Genomic DNA, 12,218 nt, shown 5'->3' with positions numbered 1-12,218 from the left:
AGATTCGGTATTTACCGAATCGGTATTTACCGATTCAGTAATTGCCATTCATTCCTTTGGGCCTGGAGGTCCATAGGAATGAATGGCAATTACCGAATCGGTAAATACTGATTCAGTAAAATGGGGGAAACATTCAAGGGTGCCAGGGTGTCACTTTGACACCCTGTTGCACCCCTGAATCGTGCTTGTGTGCAGATGTGGCACACATACATGCCCTAAGGGCATGTATGTCTGCCACATGGCACAGTTGAAAATGCACAGATTTGCATTTTCAAAGGTATTCCTTATTTACCACCAACTTATAGTTGGTGGTAAATAACGAACCCTAAAATGGGAAAAGCACTAATTTGAGTGCTCCCTACATTGTAAATTTGGTAATTTACTGATTCTGTATTTTAAGGAATCGGTAATTTACCGATTCCTTAAAATACTGAATCGGTAAATTACCGAATTTGCTATTTAGGCCACCTACATCCCAAATGCCTAATACCGGTCGGTCTGTATTACACAGGATGTGAGGTCTAACACCTGGAGAGGCTTGCAGTGAAAAGGAGCACAGAGAGATACTGTTTTCTGTATAGTTAAAAAGGTATAACTGCCCAGTCGAAACGAGTAAAAAGGAAAACAAGCATGAATAAACAATACTGAAGTATATGAACTGAAATTGTGTTGGAACCCTCATTTTGAACTGGGGGAAACAAAAGGTGTGCCCATAGGGATGGATCTAGTGATTCGCTAGAAACACGAATTTTCAGTATACACTGACGTCCAGGGACGATGGACGTTTCTTATGTAGCACCCTAAACTTAGAAACGAAATTCAACAGACATTGATCAATATAGCTGTGCGTCTGCCTTCACAAATTCATTGATAACCTCTACACGTCCCACAAGGCCGACAGCACGCAAAACAATTAAAAATGAGTAACTATGATGAAATTTCAAAGAGTACAGAAGCCAGAGTGGACACATTTACATTTAAAACAGATGAAGCAGATCGAATATATGCTCTCATTAGGGAGGAATTTTCGCAAGAGTCTACCAAAAGATCAAAAGAACAAAATATAAAACAACTCTTATACCTTACCAAAAGGCAAATCAATCAAAAGTTACATGCGAGCACTTTAATTAGATACCATCGCAATTTACGTATACCGAGAGGCCTAAGGATTGCCCTAAAACCTTCCCGTTGCAAAAACTCCAAAACCTTCTGGGATAAATGGTTCGCTATTTTAAATAAGTATTCGCTTGACCTTATGCTCCTAATTATCGAAGAACTATCAGGAATACTTGATGAACTTTCCAAAGAAATTTCAAAAATATCTACTGAACTCACAAACATGATGACCGAAGATTAATTAAAAAAAACATTGGATGATATACAACAACAAATAGACAAACATACACATGAGATAAATGAAAGAAAGATTCGTAAATTCAAGAGGGATACTCTAGATTATAAACTCGGAGAAGTGTACACATGGGCTGAAGTATATGCCCAAAAAAGAAGAAGCCGTCCATACACATCCAATACGGAAACATCTTCATCTGGAAGTGACACCTCTCGCAGATATCAAAAGCCAACACAAAAAAGCAATATTTCGGAAACACCAACACTGACAAGTAATATTTCTGAAACATCTAAACAGGAGCAACCAACTGTAAGCAACACTAATGAACTACGTCCTTTTCTAGACCAAGGCCAAGCTCAAAAAGGAGACCCCGGAGGGGACAAAACAAAAGAACATCCAAACACGAGAAGCACGACAGTACTGGCCAAAGACAAGAAAGGGAAGAAAATAACAACACAGAACAATTAGTTATCAATATCAGTGATTACGAACTAAACTCTCATGAAGTATCATTACTACAACGAGGCACATCATTTGTACCTACCACGGATACTGACCCATTAGAGCTTGAAGTTAGTTTTTTCAAACTAATGCGGAAACTCCGGCTGCGTCATTTTTTTGACAACGTTCTTCCAAAACAAGATAAAGAGGAAAAGGACCAACTACTAGGATTAAGACCTCACAGTACTTTTCAGGCACCGGTTAGCCACAAAACATTGGACATCTTTGAAAAATTGGTGAAACAAGACCTATCACTCATAAAATACAAAACTAAAAGTACAAAGAATATCACTCGAAAAGACTTGGATAACCTCAAACAACTAGCCTCTAAACCAGAAATTATTTGTATAAAAGCGGACAAAGGAGGTGCCTTAGTCGTATTAAACACATCCATGTATGAGCACAAAGTGATGGAACACATTAGTGATACCAACACCTACATGAGACTTGAAGGTAACCCCACCATGGAATTCATGAAGACCTTAACTACCATTGTAGAAAAAGCTTATGAAATGGGAACTATCAACGACAAAACCAAGAAATTTCTTTTCAAAACCAACCCCAAAAGTCCTGTTCTCCGCATGACACCCAAAATACATAAGAACCTCAAAAACCCACCTCTAAGACCGATTGTATCCACTTGTGGAAGCCTGCACGAACCAGTTGGTCAACTCATAGACAAATATCTACAAACAGCAGTCACAAATATGAAAACCTATGTGAAAGACACAACAGACTTTTTGCTAAAACTAAATGAAATCTTGATTGAGCCAGATGAAAATCTTATACTCTGTACTGCAGATGTATGTTCTTTATACACATCTATACCACATTCTTTAGGTCTAGAAGCAGTGGAAAAGCCTTTACTTGACACAGATTTGGAACTCCAATTTCAAACTTTTCTAATGGAATTAATGATATTTACGCTTTACCAAAGCTATTTCAGATACAAAGAAAGCTGGTACCAACAACTAGTGGGAATGGCGATGGGCAACTCAGCAGCACCGGCATACGCCAACATTTTTATGCGAGATTATGAGGAAGCTCACATTTTTTCAAAAACCGCATGGCAGAAAACTCTTAAACTGTTTATCAGGTATATAGATGACATATTCATCATATGGAAAAGTACACAAGAAGAATTACATACTGCTCTCAAAGAATTTATCAACACAGATGATCGCATTCAACTAACATGGGATATTTCAAACACCTTGGTCACCTTTCTAGATGTAAAAGTATCCATCACTAAAACAGGATTTGAAACGGATCTACACATCAAAAGCACTGATCGTAATAACATGTTACATTTCTCCAGTTTTCATGAACCTAATTTAAAAAAATATTTACCATACTCCCAAATGGCAAGAGTAAAACGTATAGTGTCAGAAGAAACGAATCTACAAAAGAGACTGAATGAAATGTCCAATAGACTCAAGACAAGAGGTTATTCTGATAAAGTCATTGAAGAATCAAGGAAGAAAATTGACTCCATACAAAGACAAGAACTTCTTAAAACATCAAATGAAAAGGAACAAACCAGGATGGTAGCAGTCTCAAAATTTTCTACAGCCAGCACAAAATTCCAAAAAATCATTTTAAAACATTGGCATATATTGAACTTAGAACCGGACTTCAACAGAATTTTTGAAGAACCACCATTGTTCGCCTACACTAAAGCTCAAAATCTAGGAGAAATGCTACAACAGAAAACACCCAAAATGGACACATTCAAAGGAACAAAACCCTGTCTGAACTGTGGAAACTGTAACAGTATAATCAAAGGGAATAAAATCAATCACTCCATGAAAGGATTTGAAATAAAACTAAAAGTTAATGCTACCTGCGATACAACCAATGTTATCTATGCTCTTAAATGCCCATGCGGAAAATTATACATTGGTAAAACTGAGAGACGCATGAAAACCAGACTGTCCGAGCACAAATCAAATATACGAACAAAAAATATGAAATCCTCCATAGCTGCCCATTTTTTGGAAGAAAAACACAACATATCCCAATTGAAATTCATTATATTGGAAACTGTTGATAAAGTTGAAGGACGAGACAACACCAAGCATCTCCTTAAAAGGGAGAATTACTGGATACAAAAACTATCATCACGGATTCCACATGGTCTCAATGACCGAATTGAACTATTGTGTTACTTATGATACTTGATGAATTGTTCTTTGATCGACATGGTAGTAATTGTGAATTCTTGAATTTAATTTAATTTAATTTACTTAGATATATTTCCAGTTACATTGTCCTGTGATACTAAACGATGATTGATGATAATTATGCATGAACATTACCCAGTACTTCACCTTTGATTATAGCTCTACGTATTAAGACACTAATATCATTTAGAATTCCATGGGTTCGAGTTTAACATTTAACCGATATATTATGCTACACAACTTTTTCCTCTCATACTTTCGCCATTTCCGTTTTTTTAGACTACATTATACCACTACCACTACTACACGGTTAAATTATAACCGTATTCGGTTGGATGATAGCTTTATTTCGATATGCAAGTATCATAAAAGCATTACAAAAGTATATAAAACAGCACACCGTAAAAGACTGTAAAATTTAAGAACAAGTCGGATAAAAGATTTCAATTTGTTCAGCAAATAAGTTAATTAAAAAGGAATTAAATTGATATGGACAGTCTTTTTAGGCGAATCAACCACGCCCATTTAAAAAATTTAGACACTCCACAAACTATGGGGGAAGATGTGTCAGTTAATAAAATCCGTAGGGCCACCTTATACTGGCGAGTTCCCAATTGTCTGCAGAGAGGTTTGAGCCAATGTCTTCTTGGGTGGGTGTAATCAGGGCATTCAAAAAGGAAATGAGCCACAGTTTTGGGCCTAGTTGTGCATAGGGCGCAATGTGGTGATGCCTGCACGGGCGTATTCCATCTTGAGAGCAGGTCTCCTAAGGTTAAGGTGCCTTCTCTAAATTTGATATAGACCGTATTCAACCTCATTAAAGACATACAAATAAGTACTCCAAGTTGTACGGTCTGTCACGTGACCGGGACTCTTTTTGAATGCGCAATAAAAGAGTTCAAAGTAGATCCGGTAGACGCCAACGGCGTTGCCACACTGACGGATACACGGGAGTAAAATTCTGCACGAACAAGGTTAGTTCCCATGAGTTTTGTGAAATACTCACCACACATAATTATATATTAACTGCTATTTGACCATGAACTATTTGCACTTTTTACTTTTAGCTTACTCAGTGGACACGAACATTCATTGAAAGTGTACAGACATGTAAGTGAGGCGATAATCGCTACCTTTTTATATGATAAGGGACTACTGCATTATGAGTGTCACGCTATAATTTTATGTATTGATCGATCATCAGAATGTGTGATCACTATTGCACATTATCGAACTGTATCAAACGTATGCTGTAACAACTTTAACAGTACATGCACAGTCATTTATTCATTTTATTTTTAATTTTTAGTGTTATTCCCTGATGAAGGGCTTAATATAAGGCCTGAAATGCATTGGATACATCATATAACAATGTTGAATGTTGTACATACAATATGAAATGATTGAAGATGAAAACTATACATAACGAGTAAAAAGGAAAACAAGTATGAATAAACAATACTGAAGTATATGAACTGAAATTGTGTTGGAACCCTCATTTCGTACTGGGGGAAACAAAAGGTGTGCCCATAGGGATGGATCTAGTGATTCGCTAGAAACACGAATTTTCAACTTTCTAAAAGTGACATTTTCAAAATTGTAATCCAAAATCCAACTTTACCATAAGAGAGGATTTTTCACTATAAATCGAAAGACACCAAACATGATCTGGTGGTTACCTGTACCCATTTAGAAGTTACAGCGTATTTAATGTAATAAGATAACTCCAATATTATCCTATTGGGGAGGTAGGCCTTGCAGAAGTGAAAAAAGAATTTAAGAGCATTCCACTACTAAGACATGTAAAACGCAAGTACTACTTTTTAAATACACTGCACCCTGTCCTCTGGGCTTTTACAGGGCCTGCCCTAGGGGTGACATATGTAAAAGGAAGGTTTGGACCGGGCAAAATTATTTTTGTGGCAGGTCTAAATGGCAGTTTAATACTACACACACAGGCTGCAATGGCACACCTGAGACATATTTAAAGGGTTACTTAAAGGGTGGCACAAGCAGTGATGCAGGCCGAATAGTAGCATTTAATTTACAGGCCCTGCGCCCAGGTAGTGCCACTTTACTATTAATTCACAAGTAAATTAATTATGTTAATTGGGTCTAAGCTAATTCTACCATGTTTTAACAAGAGAGCACACGCACTTTAGCACTGGTTAGAAGAGCTAATGTGCACAGAGTACGTAGGTCAGCAAACACAAAGTCAGCAAAACAGGTGCATTGAAGGCAAAAAGTTAGGATAACAACCACGCCAAGGATGTCAGGCCTTACATTGAGGGATCCTCAGTCTTAGGATATATCAGTTAGTTAAATGTTCATCGTTGAGATATCGGGCATTAACAGTTCAAATACCAGCTAAGATAACTCATTCTTCCTAGGTCAGTAAATAGAGAAGCATTAAATTGGGTAATAGTGACATCTGTTATTTACAACGCTTAGAATTTGCAGTAGCTTTGCATAACAAAATAAGTTATTTTAGTTTCTGGAAGAAACACCCTCTGCCCCAGAAGAATATACAGGAGGAAATGTGGTTTGGTCTTCAGACAACATGTTTGTTATGCTCCTAAACTAAGTGGAGCAATGCCAATATAATGGCCAGAATCTGAATTGCAAAAACAAAACTGGAAACAGTTGTAAATGCATTTACAGTGACAAAGTAGCTCTGCTTATATTTCATGGCTGCTGTGGGTTAAAATGTGGGTGTTCCAGTTTACTTTCCAGAATGGAAAGATATGGGGCATCAGCAATGCACTACACATCAATGAAAGGGTGTATTTCCAATTCTAATCGCTGTGGAAGGTGAGGCAAACAGAAAAACCTTAGGACAACTGATGAGGAAGTTCTAGGCGCTAGCACACTTTGCGCCAATCCATGGATTGGAGTTTGGAGGGGTAAGAGACCACACTAGGGAGACAGCTGCAAAACAAGCACTCTCGTGGAGTGATTAAAGATAAAAGAGTAAAGCATTTCCCTAAAATTGAGCAGTGGAAGGACACAAGTATATTGGAAATGCTCAAGGGGAGGGACAGGCACAAGATGGACAAGGTAAGCTATCGAATAAGAAGTAGGCAATTGAGTGATAGTACACCCAACTAATGGTAAGAAATGGGCAGGCTGCAAGCCCCTCTAAGTGATTGGTAAGCTCACAATTTGCCTTTCTCAGCCAGACAGTTGTGCTGTGTGGTGTGCTCAACCTAAAAAGGACTTTCCAAGTTTCTCTTTAAACAAAACTTTAAAGGAGACCTTATATGAAGTGATCCAGGGCACATCATTTTGACTCCCTGTGACACATACTTTTACATACCCAAAAATTCGCCATCATCAAGAAACTGGCTAACGCACAGTATTAAACACTATGGGGCAGCTGTATCAAGATTCCATTTTGCGATTCCTAAATAGCGATTTTTAAGGAATCGCTATTTAGAATTCGCAAAATGGAATGTATGAACAAAATCGCTATTTTTTTGCTATTCCTTAATCTTCCTTACTTGCGAATTCGCATTTTGCGAATTCGCAAATAATGAATAATTTCCCATGCATTCCTATGGGCCAGGAGGCCCATAGGAATGATTGTGAAGTCATTCTCAAATTGCGAATTTGCAATCTGCTAATCGCAATTTGAGAATTATTTCAAGGGTGCAGGGGTGTATCAAAGACACCCTGCTGCACCCCTGAAATGTACATGTGTGTGCATATGGCGCGCATACATGCCCTATGGGCATGTGTGTGCGTCACATGCCACCATCAAAAATGCTAAATTGTGCATTTATTAAAGACTTCGCAAATTACCATCAACTACAACTTGGTGGTAATTTGCGAATTCTTAAACATAAATCGCAATTCAAAAATGCTTCATACAAAGCATTTAAGGAATCGCAAAATTGTGATTCCATAAATGCTATTGCAAAATAAGGAAGCGCAAATTTTTCCTATTTCTTATTTTGCGAATTTTTGATGCATACCAAAACATGCAAAAAGACCTTTTGCGATTCGCAAAGGCCGAAATTCTGCGAATTTCGGCCTTTGCGAGTCACATAAAGCTTGATACATCTGCTTCTATATTTCCAAGTGCCCATTTACAACTTAGAGATATCACCAAATGTATCCTTTGATGATTGGCAAATAACTCGGACCTTGATCTGTATTACACAGGATGTGAGGTCTAACACCTGGAGAGGCTTGCGGTGAAAAGGAGCCCAGAGATAGAAATTGTTTTCTGTATAGTTAAAAAGGTATAACTGCCCAGTCAAAACCAAAATAAACAAGTAAACAGCACTTTCAAAAAGGCGGTAGGAAGCGAAACTACGACAGTTGGCCTCCATGGGTTCTCCCGGAGATACCCTCACGCTCCACTTATCTCTCTCACACAGAAGGCCTTGTGGGGAGTATTTTGGGTCACACCGTCACCACTTCTCAATAAGCCATTTTCCAACTCATTTGACCAGTACTAAAAGTCTCTTAAAAATACCTCTTAGCAAATGCCCTTCCCTCCCTCTTCCCTCCTCCCAGGTGCTCTTATTAGTAGGCCCAGCCAAAATGTCTCTTCTGTTGATATAAATGCCCATAATTTCAGTAATTTTGCATTACGCTTGTCAACATAAAATTCCCAAACTTAAGTATTACGCCTCTGCGCATAATTTGCGCTGTTCGGCGCAAACATTTATTGCAAGCGCATGGGAACAATACAAACAGCCAGAAACGATCAGCCTTTGTTTGTGGGCTTGTGTTTTTGTGCTATTTTTTAGCATTAAATGCAGCCTCGCATTGATACATTTTGCTCTAAAATACAGAAGCAAGCTCTGCATTTCGCGTAATTATGCAAATACAAATCATGCAAATTGCGTACATTACTGGTTTTTAGAGGCACACAACCCATATAATCCAACTAACCAGGAAGATAAAGGGCTTCTCACTCAAAGGAAAAGTTCCCATTTTCCATGCTCAGCCCGATCACCCTCATTCAGCTATTCTCTGAGTCGATAGAAGTGCCTAGAGGCCCTTCAGTTAGCAGAAATCTGCTGCTCATGGGGCCAGATTTATCAACGGGTTGTACACGTTCTGTATCTATGGAAAAATGCTTTAGTACATATGGCCCGGGTTCCTTATACACCGGGGATTAGATTTACTAAGGCTTTGCACCAAGGCAAGTGATGCAAAGTAGCACTAACTTTTGCAAGGGTATTTACTATTCAGCTCAAAAAGGTGTTTTTTGCAGGAAAGGTGCCCTTTTCTCAGCCCAAACAACACTTTGCTCCACTTTCCTTCTGGGGGTGGGGAGGGGGACATTATTTGGGTAGATCAGCGCAAGATCACATAGTTTTGAATGCAAAGCCCCACCTTCTAAGGTAAAAATGTAATGTGTCCTTGAAGCAGGTGCTGGTAACAAAGAGAAATATGGTCATTTCTGCTCCACACATTGCATGTGCGCTGCACTGTGCAACACACATGCAATGAGTGGAATATAAAATAATTTGTCTAAATGCGATCCCAGAGACGGTGGTCTGTTGACCTCACTTGGCCGCTATCCCTTTGACGGCATCCTAGCGCTTAAATATTGATGAGGTAGGCATAATTGCGACCTACTCCAAATGAGGTAGGTAGGTAGGTCTCTCTTTATTTAGATATAATACAAATATCTTTAAAAGAAAATTACAAAATTCACATTATATACAAACTATTAAAAATGAAAAAGAAAACAAGGCGATCAGTTAGACAACCATAATAATACTAGGCATGTACCACATCCTAAACCTCCTAATTCCATCACATATTAAAAAAAAAAATGTCAACGCAATATGTAAAACTGTTCACCCCATTTTTCTTACACTGACAGTCAATAATATCATACATGTAAAAGACAAGCCAGTGTTCTTAGAGGTACCACTTGGTGTGTCGGCCAGTCGAAAGGGAATGAGGTTTTTTGCGAACTGACCTATAGAGGTCAGTTTGTAAAAAGTCAGAATTGACTCACAAAACGTCGGTGCGCAATTTGCGAACAATTTTTGCAAATCAGTTCTTAGCATATCTGGCCCCGTATGAGCTACCCACTCTTGGAACTGGAATATGTGAGAGCTCTGTGTGGGGCTTCTTACCATGACCTAAGGGTGCCAGAATGCTCCACGCCGCTGAGACATATTCCTTTAACAAATACTTTCAGGAGTGCTAGTACACGTCAGTGGTGTTACACAGGCTCCGCAGTCCCGTGGTGGGGGACCCGAGCTTCAGGGGGCCCCCTCAGGACAATACTCTGGCCGGAGAGCTGATTAAATCCAGAGTGGGAAGTCCTCCATGTACCTTACAGATGGGCTCCTCAAGTTTCGATACGCCACTGGTACACATGGTTTAATTGAACTGAACCACGACTACAGCTCCCAGAACACACCTGTGTAAACTCAGAACTAGCCACAAAGTGTTCAATGACATGGAGCCCCATGGAGCCACAAGCCAGTGCTTAATTTGAGCCGGTGGTTTCCAGTGCTCAGCACCAGCACTTAATCATCAACACCTGTGCTTTTTATGTACCCAGTTATTCTCACAATCACATTCATTATTGGTAGGCACAGGGAGATTAGTGATTTGCCCAGAATGACAGGATGTTGGTCCAACACTGAGACACAAATCTGGTTCCCCAGCTCCGAAGTCGGCAGCCCTGACATTATGCCACATCCTTACCCGTCTTTCATGGCTGGTAGTTGGTTCTGTTTTAGGCGGTGCTAACAGGAGATATGGGCTGGTGCAAGCTGCCTCCTGACAAGAGCCCGGGACTTCTTTTTTTTACAAATTAACCACTGCCCCAAGACCCCCTCCCCCTCAATTAGTATAAGTTGGTCCAGGGTCACCCAAAATGATATAACTTTTTCTCACTATTAAAACATTTAGCTCTGGGGATTTTCTTAAAGAAATAGGGACAAACACAGAAAGGCTGTATGTAGCTCTTTTTCATTCATCTCAATAAATATATTTAGCAAACAACATAGAAATCGTGTCCAACATTTTAGTGGGATGGGATGGTAATGGGGTAGCTAGCAAAAACAATCGAAAAGCTATGCTCTGTGTTCCTTTTTTACAATAAATCTAGAATATAAAATTACAGTATATTAATATAGATAGCACGCAAGCCAGACTAAGGGAGTTTGGTGGAGAGTGGTGGGGAATATATCGTCTACGAAACGATAACAAAATGTATGTACATGTCCACTTTTCAATTTCTCTCTTATTTTCTCTCGTTAACCTACTTAAACTATGATGCTCATATTTCCCTTAAAAACGCATTTTGACAAGCTTGTGCACAAAATGTTAAAAATATCAGAGGCGTGTGAAACTGGGGAAGCTTCAGTGTTACCCCTTGCCACAACGTGCAAGTCTCAATACCTCTCACTGAACTCGCAGTGCCTCAGAAGGCTTGTCCATCAAACTGTCAGCTGGCATGGACATAGGAGAATTTTTTGACACTACTTCTGTCACAGACACACCACCTTCGTGCTCCAAGGCTCACCGAAACCTTCCTCGAAGCACTCTCTAACCCAAATCGTCTAGAGGCGCCAGAAACGCAGCACGTGTGACCGTTACGCCACCATTAATTACATCTCAATTTTTGAGCCACTTACCGTGCCGTACCGGTCGCCCCCAGCAGATGCCCAGGATCACAAGCAGCAGGGCCGCCCACCCGGGCACAGAGGGTCCTGCCTGCTTTACTCGGGTCACCATCTCTGCCCCCGCGCTGCCACGCTCCGAGAGCAGGCCCCCTCTGACGGCATCTTAAAGTCTTCTTCCTGCCCAGCGCATCCTCCCTGACGATAAAAAAAAAAACTTTTGCGGTGAAGATTTTTTTGTTAATAACGACAGGTCCCGACTCTGTATTTTGAGCGCTCCCCCTCGACGGCAACTCTTTCGCCTCTGCCTCAGAGTGTAACTTTGCGTGCCCTGCAGCCCCCCGCCTTCCTCCCCGCCGCCTCCTTCAGTGCCACCTACAGGGCACTGAAGTGGAAGTGAAATAACAAGTGGCAGAGTAGATAAGGGGTGTGTTTGGTCTGGAGGCTCTTAAAGCACTTGTCCCTGCCCAAACGTGCAACTTCAAAAAAAGCGCCCATGGGCTCAGTTTGAATAGCCTTTTGAGTCATACTTTCCCACAACAATTAATGAGTACCGTTACACGGAAACCAGAGAGAATT

The 12,218-nt window shown here is 39.9% G+C and overlaps 1 protein-coding gene across 4 annotated transcripts in view; it reads right to left on the bottom strand.

The window, feature by feature from the left end:
* The window catches only part of SUSD1 (sushi domain containing 1), a 767,543-nt gene extending 755,550 nt beyond the window's left edge, over window positions 1-11,993 (bottom strand). For 3 of the 4 annotated variants that reach the window (XM_086962059.1, XM_086962061.1, XM_086962060.1), the window contains exon 1: window positions 11,655-11,993. In XM_086962059.1, the coding sequence (XP_086818185.1) occupies window positions 11,655-11,754 (100 nt within the window). In that variant the 5' untranslated portion in view covers window positions 11,755-11,993. The remainder of the gene's footprint in view (window positions 1-11,654) is intronic. The other variant, XM_086962062.1, reaches the window with a different exon arrangement.
* Between the last annotated feature and the right edge of the window lie 225 nt (window positions 11,994-12,218).

The sequence above is a fragment of the Lissotriton vulgaris genome, chromosome 3_1 (assembly GCF_964263255.1).
Source record: "Lissotriton vulgaris chromosome 3_1, aLisVul1.2, whole genome shotgun sequence".
Classification (NCBI taxonomy): Eukaryota; Metazoa; Chordata; class Amphibia; order Caudata; family Salamandridae; genus Lissotriton; species Lissotriton vulgaris.
Note: the sequence above shows the minus strand (reverse complement) of the source record. Positions and strands in the feature narration are given on the sequence as shown.